The 25,127-nt window shown below is 42.5% G+C and overlaps 2 protein-coding genes across 16 annotated transcripts in view; both read left to right on the forward strand.

Annotated features, from left to right (window-relative positions):
• LOC120733034 (neurofilament medium polypeptide-like) lies at positions 1-10,601 on the forward strand. The gene is made up of 3 exons (XM_040031031.1): positions 1-42; positions 8,900-9,447; positions 10,542-10,601. The coding sequence occupies exons 1-3, from the start codon at positions 18-20 to the stop codon at positions 10,599-10,601; spliced, it is 633 nt and encodes a 210-aa protein (XP_039886965.1). The 5' UTR covers positions 1-17.
• LOC120732150 (band 4.1-like protein 3) overlaps positions 10,034-25,127 on the forward strand; it is a 20,709-nt gene continuing 5,615 nt past the window's right edge. For 6 of the 15 annotated variants that reach the window (XM_040029534.1, XM_040029535.1, XM_040029532.1 and 3 more), the window contains exons 1-26: positions 11,083-11,246; positions 11,367-11,471; positions 11,588-11,706; positions 11,833-12,051; positions 12,225-12,312; positions 12,677-12,829; positions 13,261-13,358; positions 13,673-13,845; positions 13,947-14,066; positions 14,729-14,971; positions 15,183-15,317; positions 15,434-16,453; positions 16,733-16,876; positions 17,014-17,163; positions 17,282-17,515; positions 17,609-17,770; positions 17,868-18,041; positions 18,137-18,337; positions 18,434-18,592; positions 18,856-19,062; positions 19,149-19,337; positions 19,921-20,126; positions 20,321-20,389; positions 20,514-20,558; positions 21,246-21,308; positions 22,675-22,854. In XM_040029534.1, the coding sequence (XP_039885468.1) occupies positions 11,193-11,246; positions 11,367-11,471; positions 11,588-11,706; positions 11,833-12,051; positions 12,225-12,312; positions 12,677-12,829; positions 13,261-13,358; positions 13,673-13,845; positions 13,947-14,066; positions 14,729-14,971; positions 15,183-15,317; positions 15,434-16,453; positions 16,733-16,876; positions 17,014-17,163; positions 17,282-17,515; positions 17,609-17,770; positions 17,868-18,041; positions 18,137-18,337; positions 18,434-18,592; positions 18,856-19,062; positions 19,149-19,337; positions 19,921-20,126; positions 20,321-20,389; positions 20,514-20,558; positions 21,246-21,308; positions 22,675-22,854 (4,710 nt within the window). In that variant the 5' untranslated portion in view covers positions 11,083-11,192. Of the gene's footprint in view, positions 10,237-10,967; positions 11,247-11,366; positions 11,472-11,587; positions 11,707-11,832; positions 12,052-12,224; positions 12,313-12,676; positions 12,830-13,260; positions 13,359-13,672; positions 13,846-13,946; positions 14,067-14,728; positions 14,972-15,182; positions 15,318-15,433; positions 16,454-16,732; positions 16,877-17,013; positions 17,164-17,281; positions 17,516-17,608; positions 17,771-17,867; positions 18,042-18,136; positions 18,338-18,433; positions 18,593-18,855; positions 19,063-19,148; positions 19,732-19,920; positions 20,127-20,320; positions 20,390-20,513; positions 20,559-21,245; positions 21,309-22,674; positions 22,855-25,127 lie in introns of those variants that run through there. The other 9 variants (XM_040029530.1, XM_040029540.1, XM_040029528.1 and 6 more) reach the window with 9 other exon arrangements.

The following is a 25,127-nucleotide window of genomic DNA, read 5'->3' on the forward strand; positions in this document are numbered from 1 at the left end:
TATCCCATTTAATTTGAATGAAAGGCATTCGTGCTGTGCTTTGTGAGTGCTCTGCTGAAGCCCTACAATGATTTTTTTTTTTTTACCATGTCATGTGCACCAGTGATGTCCTCCTAATGCACCTGAATGCAATTCATAGTTAATGCAGAGTGTTTGTATAATTAAATAGCTGCACAGATGCTTTTCACTTATATTGAGGAAGCATTTCCCTAAAGACGTAGCTCATCAAGCTTTAGAGAGATGATTAAATATTCATTTATTCATTATTTCTATTTTAAACCATTCACTTTGGGTTCAGACTTCAGACTCTATCAGTATTTTTTGGGGTAGTGGATGTGAGGGAAGAGTCAGCTCTGACACTTTCTTTCTATCTGGGAAAAATAAAATTTGGGGGTTAAAAAAATGTTTTAGAATTGAGAAGATTGCTTTTGTTAAGGCTTTGATCTGAAAAGGCTATAGTGTACTTCCTGTCAAAAATTATGGCACATAGTTTTTGTTTTACTGCTGGTTACTCAAAGCCTAGTTAAATTTTGGGAGGAGTTGTTTAATGGTGTCACACTGAGGTATCTGGACGCAAACAGGTCTTTATCTCTCATGAACACCCGCTCCCAGCATGCATTACACCTCTAGAATTGGCGGTGATCTATGGGGCGCCGTTTGTAAAGTGAAAAAGTATGTTTTTGTAAGGTTTTGAGCTAAATGTGGAAAAATGTTGCCGTTAATTTCAGCATGCTTCACTTTACAAACGGCGCCCCATAGTGATCCTCTCTTACTCATCTGATATAATTTACGCTGAACTGCTTGAACTAGCTGATCTTCTGCCTCAGTGTCTTTTTTTTTTGTTTTTTGTTTTTTGTTACTAGACTCAAAATATGACTTACACATGGATAAAATGATGATTTTAGTGAAAGGTTTACTGAGGTTTATGATACAAAGATGAGACTGGTTTTACCATCACACTGGTTACTGAAATTAAAAGCTTCCATGCTGGGAGTTTACATGCAAAACTACATTGAAGTCAACCACCAGGTGGCAGTGCAAACTAACCCAACACACCTTTGTACAGTAGCGTCAGTAGATCACATCTATTCTTCGTTGGCTGAGAACACATTTTTGCCACAATTTGTTCAATGTTCCACCAGCCATTAAAATCAGATGACATCCAAACACATGTATGTAAGCATGTTGCTTCCAATCTGACTTCCTCAACAGTATCTTTATTAGAATTTTCTCTCTTTTTTCTCCTTATGAAAGGAGATTGATTGTTATACTGCATTGATTAGCAGTAAAACATGATTGAAGCAAAAAAAGAAGACATTTTTAACTCTTGTTTTTATAGTTAAGATTAAAATAAACAAGTAAATACATTCAAAGTGAAAATTGCACCACAGAGGGGCAGAAGGATAGAGCATCACTACAAAGTGGAGTGCAGAGCACAACAATCGTTTTACCTTCATTAATAATAAATCTATCATTTAAATTCACTCTCGTTCAGCTGTTTTCCTGCTCTGTACCTTTCATAGCGTAATTTATTGTCCTTAAAGTGCAAGAGAGTCAAATGTGCCCTAGTAGAATAAGAAGGGGCAACTTGTCCATGGGAAGGAAAGGACAGACGCATGGAACATTCCCGCTTCATAAATTCTTCATAACATAATGGTGCAAAATTAATATTGATGTACTCTTACCATCTATCACGTTAGTGCTTTTGAGAGCTCAGTTTCTGAGCTAAAAAACAACAGAGAAAACCTCCTGCAACTGTGCCTCTCTCAGATGCACTCAAACTTCACATTTTAAAGCATTTTTTTAAGCTGCACACATTGTTTTACATAAGATGTAAATGGAAGGGTACAGGGCGTGTGTGTGTGTGTCTGTGTGTGTGTGTGTGTGTGAGATGCGTACCCAGATGTAGTCACGAAAGTCAAAGAGAGATGAATTGGGTGGAAGTGGTATGGGGGGCGTTACGTAATCACCGTGCGATAGTGCCAGAGAGGGATAAAGATGTTCCAAACAAACATAACCCCCATGCACTCAGCTGGAGTGATGCACGGCTCCGTTATATGCGCGTGTTTGCTTGCGCTTTTGAACAAATGTAGAAGAGCGGCAGGGGAAGCAGAATGTTTGCGTCAGTGTTTTGGGTGTGTCTACTGTGTGAGTGCATGGAGGTGGGCCGTCTCAGGGTCTGCGGTTCCAGGCTGTCACTGTCTCAAGAGACTGGGTCTGCCAGTGCTCTGCACCTCTTCTTCTTCTCCCCCCCTTTGTAGTCTGTCTCTCCTCCCTCTCCTGGGTCCAGCTCAACACCTGCTCCTTGCAGTAGGCCTAGGGCTGGGCAGGGGTTCCTAAGCAACTGGAAGCAACGCAAGTTGTTCATATGGGTTTTGTTTGCCTGCCTTGCTCCCCTTCCTCTGTTTTCTCCTCAGTAGCTACACAAAACTTACATCCTGCCTGTGCGCAACCCTGATTCCTGTTAATGTGTTATGTCAAAGTAAATGTTTAACAAATGCCAGTCGGTGTGCTGTTATGGTGTCCTCGTTTTGCTTTGCGATCAAAGTCTAAAGGAAAAAAAAAGCACACAGATGCACACAGACTGTTACTGGCCTGGAGAGATATTTTCTGTTCACTTTCATCATTCGCCCCAACGGTAAGAGCTTCGGACTTTACGGCAACCCGGTATTATTTTAGTTGGAATCGCAGGATAACCTTTTTTTGCTGGTAAGATATTTTATCTTCTTCGATATACAGCATATAATAGTGCTAGACATGACATGACACTCATAACGCCCGCCACATGAACTTGCCTGTGTAGGACAAAGGTGATGGCGCCTCACCCCCGTGTGGTTCTGAGAATAATGAGCCCCCTTCTGCCTATGAGCCGTATGTCGCTAATGGGGTCAAGCAGATGGGTGGGGGAACCGTCATGGGGTCCATAAAGACTGCTTGTGTGTATGTGTGTGCCCAAAAACAAGACCCATATGTGTGTGAGCTTGTTTTTGAATTTTGAGATGTAGATCGACGGGTGGGTGTGTCTGGGATTGTAGTTTTCAGCTGGGCAGAGTTTTAAGCTGTTCCTCTGTCACGTCTGCAGTCTTGAGACCCTTACCTATGTTGTGTTGGTGCCTGCCTCCTCCTGCTTCTGGGCGTTACACTGTACTAATGATCGCTCGCTTTAACCGATCCACACCACGCATGCACTTTTAAAAGGGGTCAATACAGTGAAATGAATCAAAATATGGGTTTTTACTTGGCAAACCCACATAGCCTTACTAAATTTCATTCATGAGCAATTTCTAAAACCATCTTAAATGTTCTAGGCGTCATTATTATGCACCATTTTTATATTAAATCAGAATTTCTCTGGAGCTGGCCTCATCAGCCTTATATGAAAGTTGTGTGCATCTCCTCCGCCTTGGCATGGGTTTGTAAGCCACGCTGGTTGGTGCTCATTCGCTCAGCTGAAGTCCAAGCCTCGGCGTGAGACTCCACCCCTTTACGAGCATCGGACACCTTCAAGCACAACAAAGCATGTGTCGCTCAGCAGCATTGTTTCTCGTGTGAACGCGCGGAATATCGCATTTTTTTTCTGTCCGTCTTTGCGGCATCCAGTCTCCTCCTTGATGCTGATCCCGGAGTAGGTAAGCCGCATTTCAGGCTCGCATGCGCCGGGGCTGTGGAGATGAGTTGGTGTGTGTTTGTTTTGTTGCACATTCGGCGCCATTTTCGTGCACAGATTGTTTAAATACCCCGGCATGTAGGTCCGACACAGCCCGTAACTGTTTCAGGGAAGGAGGGTGAAAAAGTTACATTTTAGATTATTTTAAACGTAATTGATCATTTATTATTATTATTATTATTATTATCATTAACGCGTAATTAATGAATTTGTTCCGCTTGAGGATTGTTTAGTTTAAAACAACCAAACAAATAAAACACCTTTAGAAACGAACAGTAGTGTGGAGGCAGGGTGTGTTGTTGTTTAGTGTAAAATAAATAAATAAATGCAATGATCGCTCTGCTAAAAGAGGGCGCATTTAGACAACCCACTTTGCAATTTTCCCTCTTTTTTATTATAGCAATCCCGATATATTATGATTGAAAAAAAATTGATAAACATAGATTATAAAAAGAGAAAAAACATAGGTTTTCTATAAAACTGTTTTTTTTTGTTAATTTATTTTATTTCATTTATTTTTTTATTGTCTGACAGGTACATAAAGAGCTTTAAAAGTATTGACTGGGATGCCTGAGAATGGCCGCCCTGTTTAGGTCTCTTAAATCATACGTAAAATGTGTTATTGCTGATGATGCTCTTGTGTCTGTCTTCTCTGTTCAGATGTTCAGTTGTTGCTTGTTTGTTTATTTTTAATTGGTGCTGCTCTGCTTTGGATTTCATATTTTCTGCTCGCTTTTGCCCCGTGAGGAATGTATTAGGGGTTAAAAGATGCCCATCTTTACCACAGGGCTTCATGTGCCTGTGTCTGTCTTGTTCCTGCCTGCGTACTTCGGAGCAACTCATCCAATAAGCCTCATCTCCATTGATGATACTGCTGAATATATATAGTCAGATAATCTTTTATGAAGCGCTGCAGATGTGACGTAGGGCGGATGAGGGAGAGTGTCGCGGGTTGAACTAATGCAGCAGAACTGGCAAGTGCTGGCATGAGCAACAGAGGTAAACACAGAGGTTAAAAATAACAGATAAGACTGAGGGTCTCCTGCACTGCTGAATCAGCAGTGTTGTGGACACAGAGCTGCTGAAGTGATACGCAAAGATGTTTTTGGTCTTTCTGTGTGAGAGTGAGGTCATCCAGGTCCCAGAAGAGCTTGCTGATGTTAATCCTCTTTTGGGAGTTATGATGCATTCGAGCAGTTAGACTACTACTGTGTTGTATGAGCATTACCAAACAGGGAACAGACTCTGCATCCCTTAGAGCCATTTGCTAGTTCCTTCATCAGTTAGGACAGTGATTATGATTATTAAACACCAAGGAAAAAGTAAATTTAACATAACCTTTTCACAAATAATTCTAGGATCAAATTAGACATTTTTTTCACTTAATGACAGAAAACTGAGTAATGGCACAAAGCTGATTCTGAATCTTATAACGTGTCTGTATTTCTATGTCTCTGCAACATGGAAAGAAGCTTTCGTTCACAATGTACAGAAATATTATGACTCTAATCGGCGGCGGCTGAGGTAATGTTGGAAAAGGATTCGAAATTGCTTTCAGGGCAACCGCAGTAAATCAATCACGGTACTTCATTGTTTTCCCATGTCGGTTCATGTTACAGCATCACACTCACAGACACCATCTGTGTGTATTGATTGGTGTGGCACTGAGTTTGGGATAGGTTTACACTGATAGCCAGACTGAAATAAACCATTGGAAACCAACACCGTTTGTTCGACCGTCCTCCGGTTCACACGGGAGATTCTGGACCCAATCTTTGATTGCTACATTTCATTTGTTGTAGTCAGTCTATGCTTCCTGTCCATAATCCATAACTACACAGTAGCAAATTACATCCTGTGATCATTTAAGAAACTTGTTTATGAAAACTGTAAAGACGAAATATGGATATAAATCCCTGCCCGTGTGCTTGTATTCACAGTGTTGCTAGGCAGGCTTCTATGTTAACCGCACACGAATAGGTTAGCGAGGCACGTGTTGGCGTGTATGTTGTCATGTGTGCCTCTGTTTGTAAGGAGAGGTTAATGGGAGCCACCATGTGGCCGGAGGGGCTGATATCTTGGTCTTCAGTTCATTTCTGTTGATTTTCAGCCAGGTAGGCGGGGCTCCACATAAAACCATGAATCAGCACAGCGGATCACCACTGTGCTTCTGCCAGCTTTTCTTTTTCCTTGCTCACGCCCGCACACACGCGCACACACACACACACATACAGATGCATGTAGGATGAGGAGCACAGAGCTGGCGAATCAGGGTGGAGGGCGACAGAGAGAGAGAGAGATCCTGTGGGCAGGTAGATGGAGATAATCTCACTTGGTCACTTGGGGGCTGATTAACTCTAAACTCCTTCTAATTCCTTAAGCCTACTGTCAGTGCCCAGGAAACATGCTTTCGTTGTCTTCTAGTATTTATACGTCGTTGCAGTTATTTTGGGAGCCGCGCTTATTTTAAGTCAGCGGTCAGTGCTGATAACGACGGAGCAGTGCACTCGTTCAGATTAAATCCATTTTCAAAAACTGGGCTTTAAGTGGAATTGAGTGTGCAGTTGCGATGGTGCACGCATGTATACACGTGTTGTGAACAGGAATAGATATGAGGTTGTCTGTAAAGGCCAACTAATGAGTCCCAGCTTCTTGCGCACACGTTGCTATTTATATACTTTACCTCCTCCTCCTCCTGCGTCTCTGCAAGCTCGTCTTCATTCAGCCCTCTGCTTTTATTTTATTACACATGCACACAGCGGTGCTGCTGCAGCGTCACTGGTAAACAGTGTGACGGTTTTAGTAGCGAGACAAATATATTTTCGGAGTGTGAGAATGATAAATAGAGTTTTGATCGTGTGGCTGGGTTAGCATCAGTTCAAGCAGTTATTCTAATAACTAATAACTAAGCATATGCAATTTTTCTTGTAAGTCAGGTTCACTCAATCATATCACCTATTTTCAGATTTTTAAATAACCTTCAGATGAATTAAGAGCATAATAAACTCTAAATCACATCCTCTTTTGACTCCAGTTCTGTTCACACCTGATCCAGCAGCTCACTTATGCTGGAGGGTGGCCTGCTTCATCTATAATTTAGCTCATTAGAGACACTAATTATATGGTATTGAGGGCAGTTTTATCCCTCTCAGTGCAGCAACATTTCATCCATGTGTAAGAGGAGGAGATATTAGTCACGTTGCTAGAAATTAACTGGGAGTTGAGATCCTGTGGCGTGACGGTCGCCGTCTCAATTGGTCAGGATGCAGGTTGGGCCTGCTCAGCTGGGTGACAGCAGAGATGTTAGATAGGCAACACAAAATGGAGGAGGCAGCAGACACAAGCTCAGCTGGTCCATTAGGAGCATGTCTGCTTTCTGACAATCAGAATTGAGATGACAGAGCACTAAAAGACCCAAAGGAGACTGTGAGCATTGATGCATACCACTATCTGTGTGTGTATGTGCATATGTGTGTGTGGTGACCTAGGGAATAGGCCTACGGGGGGGGGGGGGTCTTATGGGGGGAAGGGTAGGCAGGATTAGTTATAGTGTTCAGCCCAGTTATTGGTCACTGGACACAAACAATGGGAGGGCTAAAGAGGATTTGTTCTTATGTGTACCCCCCTCCTCCTCTCCCGCTGTCCTGTAGTGCCAGTGGGAAGTGCACGGTATAGAGGTCCAGGCTGCACCCAACGGGGGCGGCCCCGTGCATCTGGAAGATTGGCCCGTCTGCCCGTCTAGCGTTTTCCCATCCCCCACCCCTCCCCCAGCCCAGGGTGGGACTTGAACTACATATGGACGAGACAAAAACACAGCCACATTCGTCACCAGTCAGACGAGACCTAGTTCGGGGGAGCGTGCACGTCGGCACAGTCGAAATAAGGAGCTGATCTGCGATGCGAGTGGCTGTAACTTGCTTAAGCGAGGTGTTGTGCCATTGCATAATACCTGCAGTTTTTTTTTTTAGTCCCTGTGTGATTTAATCAGCTGGTTAGAAGTTTCTAAATATACCAGATCTGTCCTCACACTGCCACCGCAGAGGATCAAAGTTGTGTTCATTAAAGGGCCCAAGTACTGGGACTGCGAGTCACATCATTTTGATTGTAATAACACGGGCAGGTATGCTCGCTCTGTTACATACTGACAGAAGTCAGCCTCACCTTAACCGAGTGAGGTTGAAAAGTACAAGAGGTAAAATGAGATGGACGTGAAACCACTAAGAAATATTTTTTTTAAATTTCGATGTGTTAAACTATTTGAAATTGTGTGAGTAATCAGGTGGCTTATTTACTCATTACTAGCTGACATATACAATAACAATACTGTGCAGAGCAAAATGTGACTGAAATAAGAGTAGAGTTAATTTATTGACCTGCAATTTTAGACGTTAAGAATGACTTTTAAAAAACTTTATAAGCTTTTTATTGGTTTATTTATCTCTTTATTGTCATATTGTTCTAGTGCCTTAGATGACCTAAGCATGAGGGGCGTGTGTGATTTGAAGAGCCAGGCATGCCCAATGTAGACAGTGCTAATAGGCAAATCCGGAGCAGAATGCCTCCTTTGTGTCAGTGAGCTTTAATGAGCCTGTTGTGAGATCTCTGTGCAGACAGAGAAACACTCTGCAACAAGGAGAACCATTGTGCGATGAAACGATGTTTGTGCATGTGTAAATACGTGCGTGTGTTTGAGTCACGGCGCAGTCTGTAGGTGGCAGTTGGCTCCATGTTTCCTGGAATATTAATAAATAATAGGCACTCTTAAGGAGTAGGCAGCTAACGATACACTGAAGCAACAATGAAAATTACAGTGAAAAATAGCTTATTGTTAATTAAGAGTGTAAGCCAAAATGCAGAATATTTAAGAGAAAATAAGCAGGAACGGGTAGAAATAATCCTGTTTGTGTCATAAAATAAAACATTATCTGTTCCGCTGGCAATCTGAGCCGAGGGCGATGACTGAAAGGCAGATTAGATAGAGCTTAAAACAGGAAATAATCCACAGATTTTAGTAAATTTTGTGTAGCTGATGTGATAGTTGCTGTCTTGATTAAAAAGTCACTAGTTTTACCTGTAAAATGCTTTAAAAATGTCCTAAAATTTATTAAAAAAAACCTTTTGTTCCAAAACTGCGTATGTGTAAATGAAGTGTTAAGTTAACCTGGTTTGTTGGACACCATCAATGCTGTGACCTTTCTTCATCTATGACTCCCTTCTGTTTCACCTTCGCAGTGGCTACCATGACAACAGAGGCAACTGCCGTGACTGAGGCAGACACTGAGGGCAAGCAGAAGACCAGTGGCGCTGAGCCCGAACCCGAACCAGAGAACAAGCAGAAGGCAGAGGCGGCTACATCTGACCCAGAGGGGGAGCAGTCGAGCACAAAGGCCCAGGAACAGGTCACTGAGCCTGGGCCTGCCGAAGCAGCGACCTCCCCTGAGGAGGAGCAGCTAAAGCCTCGTACCAGGACCTCTGCTGGCAAAGGCCTTTCTCGTCTCTTCTCCTCTTTCCTCAAACGCCGATCACAGTGCTCAGAGGAAGAGGCGTTTGAGGCAGAAAAAGCCAAAGACGAAAAGGCAGACAAAGAGGAAAAAGTAGATAAGAAAGAAGAGGAGACGGTGGAAGAAGGGAAAAGTCAAGACAAGGAGGCCAAAGCAGAGGAGGGAAAACCAGAGGTGAAAGAAGTGAAAAAGAAAGACGACAAAGCAGAACCTAAAGAAGAGAAAAAGAACGTGGAAGAAAAAGTAGAGAAGAAAGGTAGCAAAAAGAAAAAGAAAGAGGCCAAGAAAAAAGCAGAAGAAAAGGATGAAGAGAAAGTGAAAAAGGAGGAGACAAAAAAGGGGGAGGAAAAAAAGGGGGAGGAAAAGTTGATGAAAAAAGAGGACCAAAACGAGGAAGGGACAACACAGCAGACTGTAGAAAAGGAGGAAAAGCAAGTGGAGAAAAAGGAAGAGAAAAAGAAGGAAACTGCTGAGGTCAAAGACAAGGCGGCAGACGCTGGAAAGAAGGAGGAAGAAAAGGTTGACAAGAAGGTGGCAAAGAAAAAAGAAAAAGAGGAGAAATTAAAGAAGAAAGAGGAGGAGAAAGCAAAAAGGAAAGCAGAGGAAGAAGAGAGGATAAAAAAGAGGGAAGAGGAAAAAGCAAAGAAGAAAGAAGAAGAAAAAGCCAGAGAAGCCGAGAGAGCGAAGAAGAAAGAGGAGGAAAAAGCTAAGAAGAAAGAAGAGGAAAAAACGAAAGAGGAAAAAGCAAAAACAAAAGAAGAGGAAAAACCAAAAGAGGAGTTGAAGAAAAAAGAAGACGAAAAGGTGAAAGAAGAAGCAAAGAAGAAAGAGAAAGAAGGGGAGGAAGCAAAGCCGGAAGAAAAGGAGGAAAAAGAAGAGAACAAAGAGAAGAAAAAAGACAAGGGAAAGAGCAAAGGAAAGAAAGAGGAGAAGGAAGTGAAGGAAGTGAAAGGACCAAGTGAGGAGCAGGTGAAAGCACCGATTGCTGCTCCTGAGCCTGAGCTTAAAACTGAGCCAGATATTGAACAGGCTGCTGATCAGCACTCTATAAGCAGCACAGAGGCGCAGGTGAGTCCTAACAATCTCACATTTAGAGTACTTGTTCTAAGATTCGTGGTGATTAAGATGAAAGTAGAACCAGTAGGCAGTTGGCTTAAATTAGCATGATCACTGGAAATGTAAAGATATGGCAGCCTCTCCTAAACAGACCTCCAAAACTTACGGGTCAAACAATATATTTTGCCTGTATATTTCTACCAAAAAACAAAGCTAACTCTAAAAACAGACCGTATTTTTTTGGAGTAATGTGCAGTTCTATTTTTAAGCCGACTGCCGTGATTTCAGACTGTTTGCAATGTCCTTGTGATAACAAGACCCCAGGAAGCCTGACCTTGATGGAAAAGGGGTATTACAGACTTTCAGAGGTGCTGTAGACCGACTCCAGACAGATTTATCTAACTCATCTAACTGTATTTTCTAAAACAAGGGCTAAAAAAGAACATCACTGCAGACAAAGGTTATAAAAAAAGCACTTCATGCTGCTGATTGGGTTTTGCTTTCTAATGAGTTTTTTATGTGGACAGCTTGCTCAGTGAGCATCACTGTGCTCACTTGGGCTTAAAGGCTGGTCTGAAACAAAGATGACCCATGCTGGTTTGAACTAACGCTAGTATCAACCGCTCGGGTTCATCCTGGGTTATTTGAGTACTACCTTAGTATGGTGCTCTGTATAATGTCTCCCACTTTCTCTTTCATCTTTGTGACACACTTTGGCAATTGTCTGGTTTTGACTATTTTAGCCAGCCCAAGAGGAACACAAGGAAGAGGCTGTGATAAAAGAGCCTGAAGCAGTGGAAGAAGTGAAACAGGAGGACACGGAGAAAATAGAGGAAGAACCAGCAGAAAAGGAAGAGCCAATCAAAGAAGAGGAAAAGGAACAAAAGCAGGCAAAGAAAGAGAAGCCTGCAAAAGAAAAGACAGAAAAGAAGACTGAAGAGGTTAAAGGCTCTAAACGTCAGAAAACCATGCAGTGCAAAGTCACCCTGCTGGACGACGCTCAGTTTGAGTGTGAACTTGATGTAAGCAAACCCTCCCAAAATGCACCACTGTTGCGTTTGCTTTTCTGTGATGATAAACATGGAAACTGAAGAGTTTCTCTTGCCGTGTGTCCTATGTCTGCGTTTCTCTTTCTCATTTAGAAACATGCTAAAGGCCAAGAACTTCTTACAAAGGTGTGTGACCATGTTAACCTCCTGGAGAAAGACTACTTTGGCCTGGCTCACTGGGAAACCCCAACCAGCAAGGTAGGATGGTTTTACCCTTCTGTAGTGTTAATTACTTGGAGCATAACTGGATGTTATGAATGACAGTGCAAAAAAAAAGGGAGCAAATTTTCTTGCATTTCTTCCGTTTTGCTCAGACATGGTTGGAACCCACCAAAGAGATACGGAAACAGGTTCCAGGTGCTGTCTATGAGTTTACATTCAACGTCAAGTTCTACCCTCCTGATCCAGCTCAGCTTACTGAAGACCTAACCAGGTGAGCAAGCATCAGCTTAAAGGAATGGATCAACATGAGGCAATAGGGAGCTTTTGCACTGCATTTATTCAACCCAGGATAAATGTTCATAGACTCAATTCCTTAATCATTTCACACCTTTTCCAGGTACTTTCTGTGTCTCCAGCTGAGAAAGGACATTATGCTTGGTGTTCTTCCCTGTTCCTTTGTCACACTGTCCCTGCTGGGCTCCTACACAGCCCAGTCAGAACTCGGAGAGTATGACCCCGAGCTCCATGGAACAGACTACGTTAAAGATTTGAACCTGGCCCCCGGACAGAGCAAAGAGCTGGAGGAAAAAGTGATGGATCTGCACCGCACATACAGGTCATTAAGGAGTCGTCTAGACACGCCCTTTTCACAGTGTTCATTTAAGCCCAGTGTGCATACATTGAAGGAACCTAATTCATTTTCAAAGCTGCTTGAAGATGATTGAGCCTCAAAAATGATTCTGACAGTAAAATACGTCTTTGAATTAAACGTTATCGTGTGTGCTCCAGATCAATGAGTCCAGCCCAGGCAGATCTGCTGTTTCTGGAAAATGCCAAGAAGCTCGCCATGTATGGAGTTGACCTGCACCAAGCCAAGGTATGTTTATTTTTATTTTTTAAATTATTTTACTGGTTTGGATGAATGGTTTGCTTCTTAACACGTGGTCCAGTCTTTTTCATAGAAGCATGTCACGAGTATGTATGCATGTATTGATTTTTATTCAATTTTAAAATGCTCTTTTTACAATAGCATCATTGTATTGCAGCAGTAGCATCCATATTTAATTACAAAATTGATGTCATACCCCTTTGGAAAAAATAGAGAGATTAATAACATCCTAAACTCCATGACCTCAAACGTTTCGTGAGAAAGTCTGCCCCCTGGTGACTGATTATTGCAAGTGCAGGCTGGCGGTGTTTGGTCAGGGCTGTAAATGTTCCGTGGTGTTTCTTGCATGCAGGATCTGGACGGTGTTGATATAATGCTGGGCGTTTGCTCCAGTGGTCTGATGGTTTACAAAGACAAGCTGAGGATCAACCGTTTCCCTTGGCCCAAAGTGCTCAAGATCTCATACAAACGGAGCAGCTTTTTTATCAAAATCAGGCCGTCAGAGGTAAATCTCACTTTACATAGTCTGTATGTTTGACCTGTATTGATTTTTGTATTGTTCTACACAGATCCAATTTCCATAGATTTCCTCTGAGCTTAGCTTTGAAAAATGTAAAGAACTGATTTCTTTTAATAACCAATAGATTGTGTGTGTGGGGGGGTTTACTCTAACCCCCTAGACTTATTTATTATTTCTCAGCAGAAGTGGCTGGTATAAAATGTAATAGTACTGTTAGTTTATATTGCTATTGGTTTTCTTATACACATAAATGTAACTGTACGACTGAGCCAACTGATTGCAAGTATGATAAGATACATCCAGCTTTTCAGATGTCTTTCAGTTTCTTTCACTATTTAAAGAAAACTGTGTTTCACAATTGCAGAATAATGTCGCTGTGGAGTCATTGAATTTGACTTTTGTTTCTTTGCTTTTAGCAAGAGCAGTATGAAAGCACCATTGGTTTCAAGCTGCCCAACTACAAAGCCTCAAAGAAGCTGTGGAAAGTTTGTGTTGAACATCATACCTTCTTCAGGTAACAACACTTTGATTCTGAGTGACACTTAGGTCCTCCCTATCCACTTGTTAATTGGCTAACTCCTCACTCCACCTTAAGTCCTGTATTGGCACCACAGCAGTTTTAACCACAGAGGAAAAGCTGAACACTCTTAAAGCTTTTGTCTGTTTAATGAGATAAATCCAAACATGTTGCTAATCTTTTTACATAACACGAATCCTTTTTTTTAAAAAAAGAAGACAGTGCAGGGTTTATAATTTTGAATCCACAGTGTTCATGTAATGGTCAAATAATGTGTAGATTAAAATGTAATTCTTATATCTCTTGCTCAGGGTTTCAACAGTGGAGCCGCCCTCTTCACGTCGCTTCCTCGCCTTGGGCTCTAAGTTCCGGTACAGCGGTCGTACTCAGGCCCAGACCCGCCAGGCGAGCTCCATGATCGACCGGCCGGCACCTCGCTTCACACGATCTGCAAGCAAGAGGCTGTCTCGCAACCTAGATGGAGGTATGCGTGAGTGTATGTTGTCACATCTGTGTGTGTGTGTGTGTGTGTCCTGCAATAAACCACGGGTCCAATAAGGTGCCCTCTGACTTCTTTTGCTATAGAACCTGGAGATGAAACTCTCCAGTTTCTGCAGGTAGTCTCGGCATCAGCCAGGACTCAGGTTGATGATTGGTCACTGCTGATGGTATCTGACAGACCCCAGCCTTCTTCCGAATTCACAGGTACTTCGAAGTGTGTGAAGTGATGCCTTTTGGCATACCTTCTACTCGCAGATTGCTTTGTAGGATCTAACAGCCTTTTTGCATCATTTTTCCATTCATCTTTGCTTCCATACCTGCAAAACTGTTGCTCTTCAGCACAGTTAGCTTGTCTGGAAAGTGACCTATTCTGATACATGAGATGGGACATGTACCCTGTACTTTCCCCGGTGTGACTCCACAGTATTGTTGGTTACTGAAATCTGAAAGAAATTAAACAAATTTCTTCACAAATGTAACTCTAAACAGGTATTTCCAGTCTTGAGGCTCTTGTTCCTCTTTTTTTTCATTTCATAACTTTGCACTTAACGTGTGTTGCACAACCGCTTTCATTTGCTTATTTTCATTTGCCTTTATGCTTGAACTTTTGACTGACTGACCTCCCTCATCACTGCCCCAGTGCCCATCATTGTAACGGGTTCCATCTGGAGCCTGTTTGTGTTCCAAAGTGCAAAAGGCATCTTTCATTCATCTTTATACTAACTTCGCTTTACTGGACTCACAGAAGTCTGGCACAAAAGCTTGAAATCTTTCTTGCTTGAAGCGCTGTGCAGCATTCACAGCCGGTCGTCATCTCTGCAGCAAAACCATTACATAACTGGCATCACCTCGTCATGTCTTCACAGCCGGAAGGGAGTTTGAGCAGAATTTCACTCAGTCCTGGGAGGAGGAGGAGGGGCGTACTGTTGGCACGGAGACTGGGACTGCTGGTCCTCAAACCATTATCCAGACAGTCAGTCAGCCATGGCAGGATCTGGCGAGCGATGACGATCACCAGAAGAGGAGAACGGAAGATGAATGGTTTATTCTTCTGGATCATCAGCCTCATATTCCATTTATCTCACCCTTTGATTTTGTTGAAGAGCCAGGTATCTACCATTATAGTGCATGGGTAGCGTCAAATATCGCAAATTTAACATGCACTTCATTCATGTTGCCACCATACTATATGCACACGGCACTACTCAGTAAGAAACCAGGCGCGTGGCTCCACGTGGCCTTCTCGTTTCAGCTGGTTGAAGTTTGTTGTTGTTTGATCACCTGATACAAAAAATGTTGCACCTTGTTTTTTGATGTCAGCTGAAACTAGCTTGGCAAAAACGAGCTCTATGGACCACCAACTGGAACCAGTGGCGATAAATCAGGATGACTGGTTCCTGTACTTTGACCGTCTGCTCAGCGTGTCTCCCTCTGAGCATTTTGAAAAACTTCAACGTGAGTTTCTTTGTCTGGCTTTCTGCAAAAACCTTCACACTTTTTTGGGTAAAAAATGGTAAAAAAAAAAACAATTAATTGCAGCACTTAAATGGTTTGTTGTATCACTCTTCCAGTCTCTACCACGGAGGGGGAGGAGGAGGAGCAGGTCATAAGCGTGAAAGAACAGCAAATGATCACTGAGGAGATGATTGGGAGGATGCGGGAAACAGTGATGTTGGTGGATGCATTTACAGAGAAGGAAATTTTGGAAGGAAGCTTGAGGGACGTGAGGGATCTTGAGGAAAGGCTACAAGAAATTGATGAAATTGCAGGGAGAATTCAGCATGCAGTAGAGGAAGAACTGGGGGAGGAAGAGGTAGAAAAGCTAAAACAAGAAGAGAGAGACATGGAGCAGAAACAGTTGATCCAAGCCAAAGGTGTAACAGAAATGGTGGTGAGGAAATCTGTGAGGAGAAGAGTTATAAAAGAGGGTGAAGAAGGCGAAGTGGACGAATTGGAAGAACAAATAAAAGAGGTGTTTTTAAAGGACTTGTTGCCTGAGGAGGAAGACATCGTGGTGAAGCGGGAGAGCGAAAAACAAGTGGGCAAGAAAGTGGTAGAAGCGTTAAGGGAAGGAGAGAGCAATTTGGAGCAGAGACAGTCAATCCAATCCAGGGGTATAACGGACATGGTGGTGAGGAAATCTGTGCAGAGAATAGATATAAGTGAGGGTGAAGTGGATGACTTGGAAGAACAAATAAAACGGGTGAAGTGGGAGGGTGAAGAAGACACAGACGATAGCTTTAGAGAGAAACTGCGTGAAATGGAACAGGAGTGGCAAGATGCAGACGTCGCCGGCTCTGCTGCTGTAGCAGGATACAAGAAGGTTCAGCATAGGACTGAGAAGATAGTGACTATTGTACAAGAGAGGGGGCAGCAGCAGGAAGGCATGGAAGACGTGCAGGGACAGTCTAGTGTTGCATCAGAGGAGATGTTAGAAAGACAGGAACTGTGGCGTAAGACAGAAGTGGTGGAGGAGAGGCCACAGAGGGAGGTTCCAGAGAGGTCAGAAGGTCTGTCTCAGGCGAGAGTTGATGATGTTTGGTTCATACTTTTAGATCAGCCTCCACACAAAGCTGGTTTCAAAACACCAGGTAAAGTATGCTAATCCCTCTGATATTCTAATATCATCAAAACCATAAAGACATACATGTCCCGAAGCACTAACATTATATTAACCAAACCGGCTTTCGTTTTGCTCTTTTCTTTTGCTTTGATTTCTGCAGTGAGGTGTAAGATATACTCGACTTTAGATTTTCATACGGCCTATGTATTTTTTAAAGAGAGAATAACCACCACTGCCCAGCTTCTCTTCCAGCTGGGCATTTGTTTTCCGTCGCGCTCAAATATTCTGTCTTCACTTTCCTACATAGTTGCCGATGTGGAACGTGTTCAAGTGGACAAGGGTGGTTATTTCAACCCCGAGAAAGAAAAACCACATATCAGCGTTGAACGGGTTGATGACTGGTTTGTGTTGCTGGATTTTATTCCCCGACAAAAGCTTTTTGGGCCATCAGGTACTGCTCGGTCTTGTTTTTGTTTTATTTTTTGAAACTTTGGCTTCCTTGTGCTTTATTTTGTCCTCACTCGCTCATGAAAGAATTGCATGTTAATGCTGGCGATTAAAGATGCCTCTCCTGACTCTGCTTACCAGTTACTCACATGGAAGAGAGGAAAGAAATGGCAATCGAAGATGGATCGAGATATATAGGAGAAAAGCTACAACACCAAGTGTCAGACAAAGTTGATGATTGGTTTGTGTTACTGGATGTTTTTTCAAGACAAACGTCACACGCACCACCAGGTATTCATAAAAGTCCCCTGTGCTGGCTCACAGCTTTAGCAGAACCAATTATTCTAAGCACTGCAGGTACTCTTATTTTCAAAGTCCCTGAGCTTTTTCCTCTTTTTTTTTTACTAAGTCACCTTTTCAGAGCGAATTGCTGCTCACCCAGAGGAACGTGTCTCTCTGATTGAAGTAACAGCTCTTGAGCAGAGAGAAAGAAGATTTGACATTTTGGTTGAAGGTGCTGATGCAAAACAAATGCTGCCAGAAAGGGAGGGGGTAGCACTTCTACAGGATGTGAAAGAGCGAGAAGATGACTGGTGTGTGCTGCTGGATGTTCCCATTAGGCAGCCCTCATTTGTGGCACCAGGTAGAGCAGATTTTCCCCTGCGCTCCTGCTGTTTCTTCATTCACTTTTTGCCTCAAGTGTCATACAGTGAGTTTTCCGTTTCTTTGTTGGTAGCTTCCATGGCTGAGTATGTTGAGGTTTACACCAGAGAGAGCGTTTCTGCCTTGACTGAAGCAGAGGCTGTTGATCCCAGGCGGGAGCTTGTAGTTGAGGATGCTGTTGTGGAGAAAGTGGAAGCAGTGGCTCCCAAGCAAGTTATTCCAGATGTCCCTATAGGTATCTGCAGCTCACAAATGTGCTTTTATAAGATCAACAAAAGATTTATCTTGTGCTTCATAGTAGCCGGAGTTGAAATCAAAATTTTGTTTTGCAGTTTCTATGTCGATGCAGACTAAAATCTATCCAGATGTTTCAACTGAAGTGAAAAGTATAGAGCAGAGATTGCTTCAGATTGACCAGGTTACACCACAGCCTCCCCAGCCAGAGAGAGAGGATGACTGGTTTGCTCTGTTTGGTACTGCACATGATGAAGTCATGATACCAACAGGTATTGCAGTAAATTCAGACTGAAACATAATATTCTAAGAGGACTATGGTGGTCATAGCAGTATCACTCAACGCCTTTGACTCTGTCTGTGCCAGTGACTCCAGCTCAGATCGTTCCAGAAATGAAGACTTTTGAGGTTGAGGTGACCGAAAAATGGAAGAAGACAGTAATTGGTGCGGACGGCGGGCAAGACAGGACAAGTGTGTCTGAAATTAGAGCGAGCCAAATTGCCTCCCTCTCTGAGAGAGAAGATGATTGGTTTGTCCTGTTTGAAAAGCCTGTGGTCGTACAACCAGGTAGATTTCTACGCCGAATGGGTGCTGTGTGAAGCTGTGCGCAAAAAGTTTGCATCAGATGTATTTACGTTTATGTTTCTGTGTTTGTTGCTGTAGTCAAACCTATTATTGATCTAGTGGCAACCACTGAAGCAAGAGTGAAGATCGTGGAAGGTGTGAGGCCACCTGTGGAGATGGTGAAGATTGAAATGGCAAGAGCAGGAAAAGTGGATGATGATTGGTTTGTGCTGCTGGATGTAGCAGCAAAAGCTCCAGGTATTCTGCTGCTTGTATGGCCGTGCGGCTTTGCTATGAGATGCTATCAGACTGAATAACATGGCAACTGTGCTCGACTTCTATTATGTTGTACTAGGAGCACATTATAAACGAATGCAGAAATACTGCACCAGCCTTAGTTATATCGTGTTTGTATGGTGGTGCAGTATGTCAGGGGAAAATGCTCATTTAAGATATTTAGGTAGAGGGAATATTTAACTTCCTGCGGGTCTCATTTTAGTTTTTTTTCTGTACTCTGTCAGCGGCTGGGGTGGAACGCATCCATACATATCCTGATGTAAGACCTGCTAAAGAGCTTACACTCAAAGAGCAGACAGCACAGCAGACAATTACAGTAGTGGAGAGAATACGGCAGCAGCAGCAGCAGGATGTGGTGCAGCCACGTCCAGCAGTGAGAGAGGTGGAAGATGATTGGTTTACTCTTCTGGATGAGTCCCTTAAGAAATCAGGTATAATCCCAAAGAGCTTGGTATGCCAATACATACGAAACATTTCTTGCTGAGGTGAGTAACACCTGGTTGTGTGTTTGTATTAGCCGCTGTCTCGGAGCGCGAGCAGCTCCCAGCACAGGTCACAGTTCCAGCTCCCGCCGCGGCCACGAAAAAGATTAGGATTTCTGAGACGAGACCGGGGTTTGAGAAACGGATCCTGGAAGAAAGACCCTCGCAAACACGTGTCAGTGATAATTGGTTTGTTCTACTCGAGGGTGACCTCAAAGCGTCAGGTATTCTTTCCTTGTGTGGAGTTTTTTCGTTTTGTGTGTGGCTAAAAAAAACCTCACACACGGTCATGCCTTGTTTGCTTCATAAAAACACTCATTTCTAACAGCTGCAACCTCTGCACGGGACACACTGGCTCACAGCTAGCATTTTCCATTATTCACGGACCTTCGATTGAAGAAATAATGCTTTCTTAATGTCGTCATTTCCCTGGTTCAATCTCATTTAGCTTTATGCCTTTTTGCAGCCTAATGCCGTCGGCTTTTGCATCCAGCCTTTGGAATATAACAAGAACCGCTTTTACTGATCCACTTTGTGGACATCTGCTTCTGGCCCACATCACATCCTTACGCTTATGCGTGCTTGTCCTTTTAAATGAGAGCAAAGGAAACAAATGAGGTACAGTATACCTGTGCAGCATTGAGGCTAAGTGTGCCATGTGCTTGTTAAGCTGTTTTATTTTTAATGCTATATCTGTTTTCGTGTGCATTTTACTCACCGTGATCCTCACAAAACTCTCCACTCGCAGCCTGCTCAGTGCTAAAACCCAACATTCACTCATTTCCATTTTGTCTGCGTTTTGTCTAGCTGCGAGCGCCCAGAGGGGCACGCGCCCTGTCAGTGCTCCGGTCTTCTCCCAGGCTGCTCTGATGGAGGCGGGAATCCCCATGGCCACTCTCGACCAGCCCCAGACCTCCACTCCAATCAAAACCAGCCGCCAGGAGGAACGGAAGCTGCAGGTCACCGTAGAAGCCGTGGAGCCCTCAAAAATCGAAGCCGGGGCTGACGCCAAGGTATTCAGTTACTCTGATCGCTGTTGTAAATGTTGGTAATGTAATATGTGTGGAAAAAAGTGATAACAAATGTTGTGTTTTCATAGAAAGTCTTTTATTGTGAATGGTACAAAGCCTTTGTGGCGAAAGATGCTAAAGTATCTGAGATCGCTCTCTGTGTCTGAGTGTGAACTGTGTATCTCTTGCTGCTGTAGCCAGCAGTGTGGAGGGACCAGAGAGAACTAGACTCATCACTGATATCTACCATGAATGGGGACATCCAGGTTAGTGTCAGACGCAGGCGTCTTGCATGTCAGAAGACGTGCTTATACCACGGTTGAGATCTGAGTGTTAACGCCAACATTCAGGGGATGCTAACACGTCTTCCTCTCTCCTCCCCTGGGGTAGCACGAGTCTGACACGACGAGCACGGAGGTGGTGCGAATGCGAAAGGTCAGATTCTTAGTGCCGTACATGTTACCGTAGCCATTTTCTCCACCTCCATTTCTGATGATAAAGAGCTTCTCATCCCAAAGACTAATATCACCCTCTTCTCATGTTGTGCTTCCACACAGCTAGATCGTAAATGAAACCTACATCAGGTTCGATGCACAAGAAATGTTTTTATTTATTTTTTTAAAATTTTATAAAAGGTAGAAAATATAACAATGGATAGATCGCAAACAGTTTCACAGTCTCACAGTCTCAGAGTACGTTAACACCTACTGGCTGTTTTTAAAAGTTGAAACAGTTACATCATTTCTTCCCATTGCTTGCTGTTCTTAACACTGGAATGCACACATGCATGATTATAGATTAAATGCACTAAAGAGGCATGGTAACTGGTGTTTTATCACATTTATGTCACTCCATCACTTTTTTTCTTTTCTCGGTATAAGAATAGAAATCTTCGGTCAGTCCTCCAGAGCCATCTGTTCTTTGCTTTGTTAGTGTAGTGCAGATTTTGGTCCCTTATGGTCACACAAACGACTGTGCATGCACTCTTACTCTTACTTTCTCTGTTTTATTAACACATTAGTGAACTTCGTAGTGTGCATGGAAGAGGTGTGGTTGATGCCAGCATAAAGGGAAACTGAAACAAACCCACCTTCTTTTTTTTGTTCTTTTCATTTTTCACAGAAAAGAGCTAAGAAAATTGAGGGTGACTCAATATATATCAGACATAGCCAATTAATGTTGGAGGTTGGTATCCCTTCTGGAGACGTCGGTCTCCAGCTGCATTTTCTTGCTCTTTGGCGCACCGGCTGCTGTTTAACATCACGCTTGCATGCGGCATGATTCACACTTTTCTCGTCGGCGTTAACGAGCGGCTGTAGATTACATGAAAAATGTGTGTTTGTGTGTGGCAACCGACTCTGATCCGATTGATTCAGGAGAGTGCTGTTGAGTTTAGAACAACAAGAAAAAATGACTGGGTTCAATCTGAACTTGTTCAGGATGCTGCACTCCTGATAATCCACAAACTGTTCATAGTGATTCACCGTGCGGTGTTGGTGAGGCACCAAGGTCTAAGAACGGTGAAGCTTTCCTTAATTGTTTTTTTAATGGCAGGTTTCACTCCGAGCTCATGTTTTATGCACTTATTTATTCAAGATCATCAGTATTCTCCTGTTCCTGCTTTTGCTCTGTCCTTCATCTCATTTTCAGACTTGTCAGTAATGCATTTCATTTTCTTGACAATTATGGAAATGAGTGTTTTAGTCTGTAGAAATGAAAATGTGTGTGTGTGTGTGGGGGGGGATCCCTGCTGTGTTGTGTATGAAAGAAATGCCATTTGGTGAAACATTTATCATTAAGTTGCTCTTTTGCACCACAACAGCTCATGATATACAGATATATAGTTTGCAGTATGTTCTGTTTATTTGCTATCACATCCTGCGGTTGCCTGTAAAGATCAACTTGGTGCTAAATGTTGCCAAATCAGCGCTTTGACCGTTGTTCATTTGTCTTAAATGAACGGGGATTTCATTTGGAACAAGCCTTCATCTTCAAGAGCTTTTACAATGTCTGCTGTCACCGCCTTTCTCCTGCTCTTTGGTTTGCAGCCTCTTCTCTTAACATGTTTCACTGCGAGCCTAATGCTGTGAAATAGATGCTCAGTGTTGCGCTGTATAGTTTAGGCCCTCTACCCAACCACGGCTCCAAATGACTCCAAATATTTATCAGCTTGATAAATCGCGGCTCCAGCTCTGCTCTCATGAATCAGCTGCCAGGTTTAATTTGCATTTTGAAAAGGAGACACTGATCATTTTTTAAGGAATCTGAAAAATTTATGTTTGCTTAGAATCACGTTAACCCCGCTTCTGCTTATTTAATCATCAATAAATCAACCAAAGTTGCGCAAAACGGCAAAAAAACACCAAATAATCTGACTTTTTTTTTTCTTTTAATCTCTCCCTCTCTACGACACATCTTCTGCCTTCCCTCTCCCTTCCCGGACAACCTCTGTGTACTTTCTGTCCTTGTATTATCCTCTTTCTCCATCCTCCATCCTTTCCCCCCCCCTCAACCGCCAACGTCTTTCCCATCTCGACTTTCCTCTGTAAAGGATTTCGATAAGCCTCAGGAGGTGCTGCTCAGGCATCACGCCAGCATCAGTGAGCTGAAGAGAAACTTCATGGAGGCGGTCCCAGATCACAAGCCAAGTGAGTGGGACAAGCGCCTGTCCACACACTCTCCCTTCCGCACCCTGGGAATCAACGGTCAGCCTCTGCCCAGCGCGGATGGGGTAAGTCTGGCACAAAAAACAACTGATCCTTTTAGTTCATTTAGTCTATCAGTTGGAGAATTTGAGAGAAAAAATAGTAAAAAATAACATCTAATTTGACTAATTAAGATGATCAGTTTTGGAACTGACTTGGCACTTACTTGTGTTTGAGTAATGTTTAAAAAGAAGAAATTGTGAAGAGGAGTCATTCAGGCTCTTTCTGATGTAGACAGTGTTGACAGTTTGCGTGTGCATGTATCTGAGCTGATGGCATGCGGTATGCATTAATTGAATGTGTATGAAGAATGCAGCCGGACTCGTTGACTTTTATATTTGTTCATTCACATAAAAGACCGCTGTGGGTGAGGCATCTTTGGCACAGGTTTTCCTCCCTGAGATGTCACTCGGTCTGAATCAGACCTGCTTAGGATGCCTCTGAAGCCCAACACGTTTGTACTGCATGACTGACAGACCTGACTTTTACAAATTTGCTGCATGACTAAAAGGCAACCCACCTTCAAGACGTTTTGCACGTGCTGGCGCTGAACAGTATTTCCCCTCTTCCCTCTCTTTTTCCTCTCTTTTTTCTTGGCTTACTTTCTTTTTACGCTGCTTTCACCTTTTTTATTTTGCTGCTTTCTCTGAGCATCTTTGTTTGTTTTTTATGAAGAGATGAGGCCTCATTCACAGTTGTATCAGCCATTATTCTGGTAAATGATTCTGGCAAACAGCTAATACAACATTATTATTATTATTATTAATATTGTTATTGACATGAGTAAATATTTGAATGACAGTATTTCAGGTAATTGAAGCTTTTCACGGATGGAAACTCAGTTTCAATTTAGTCGCTGTCACATGAGTAATTATGTAATCTGTTGAGGTTCACTTGACATGCATTTGCATCAAGTGCTTCATGATGACTTGGACACAAAGATTATTACATTTGAAAACTTAAATTCCTTCAAAAATATCATATTGTCAGTATGCACTTGAGTTTTCAAAGAAACACGTACAGGAGGGGCCATAATTTCTTGGAGATAGACATTTGTTTTTAATAGTTTCGCAGTGGATTTGAAATCAAGTCATCAACATGTGATTGAAGTGCCATCTGTCAGCTTTAATTTAAGGGCTTGTACAAAAGTATAGCATTATCCGTTTAGGAATTACAGCCATTTTTATGCACTGTCTCCACAACATTTTCATGGCCAGGTGAAACTTGTTCCCTTATTATTTCTCGACAGATGAAACAGACGTAACATAACAAGTTGAGTCAAAATGTTATTCAAAAATATGAGGCTAGAGCAAGTCAGGGGACTGTCATTAGGCTGAACAATCCGATCAAACCTATCAGAGAAATAGCAAAAACCTACAGAGTGGCCAAATCAATAATCTCGGACGTTTTATAAGATAATGAATTCAATGGCCAGCTCAGCAACACCGAGATGCCTGAAAGACCACAGAAAACAACCAAAGTGGATGATGAAATATTTCCAAGGTTAAGAAAAAACATTTTCACAACACATAAGCAAGTTAGCAAGGTAAGAGTATCAGTGTCCGAGTGTATTATCAAGAGGGAAATGAATGGAAATACAGAGGCTTTACAGCTGGGTGGTTAAACGAGAAGGCCGAATTAGACTTTGCCAGAAAACCTCTAAAAGAGTTTGGACACATGAAACCAAGAGGAACTACCAGAATGATGGGAAGAGAAAAGTATTGATAAGGAGAGAAATAGCCAATGATCATAAGGCCATCAAGGAAAAGAAATGAGATACTCTTCCACGGCCAGTTGATCACCTGATCTCAGCCAAACAGTTTTGATTTTCTTTTTACTGGAGACAAATTTCAAAGATGCACAAATAGACGTAAACAGAAGATTTGATGTCAGCAGGTTGTAGACTTGAACATTTTTATTCAAGTGAACAAACCTGATATTTAAAATTGGCAAAAAAAAAAAAAAAACGTCATTATTTTTAAACCTCACAACTTGTTAAACACCTTGAATTGCTGGAAGTCTGCATTTCAGTCATATTGATTTAAAATCCACTGTGGTGATGTGCATAGGCAAACTACAAACACTGTGCCTTTGTCCAACAAATTATGGACCAACTGTACTGACAGCTCACAGCGAGCAGTTTGGAAATGAAACAGAACAATTGTACAAAGTATATGAGCCAACAACCACACGACTCATAACAGGAGTAATATTATTTTTTATAATTTTTTTCCAAGGCAGCTTATCGTCTTATTTACAACTCACTACTGTGAGAAAAGTAAACATCAACTTTAAGCAG

This window comes from Simochromis diagramma, unplaced genomic scaffold (assembly GCF_900408965.1).
Source record: "Simochromis diagramma unplaced genomic scaffold, fSimDia1.1 OVJJ01000361.1, whole genome shotgun sequence".
NCBI lineage: Eukaryota > Metazoa > Chordata > Actinopteri > Cichliformes > Cichlidae > Simochromis > Simochromis diagramma.

Coding starts and splice junctions, on each gene's coding strand:
- LOC120733034 (XM_040031031.1), top strand. CDS start 18: ATGAAAGGCATTCGTGCTGTGCTTT. Junction 43..8,899: donor AGGCATTCGTGCTGTGCTTT/GTGAGTGCTCTG, acceptor TCACCTTCGCAG/TGGCTACCATGACAACAGAG. Junction 9,448..10,541: donor GCAAAAAGAAAAAGAAAGAG/GCCAAGAAAAAA, acceptor TGTGATAACAAG/ACCCCAGGAAGCCTGACCTT.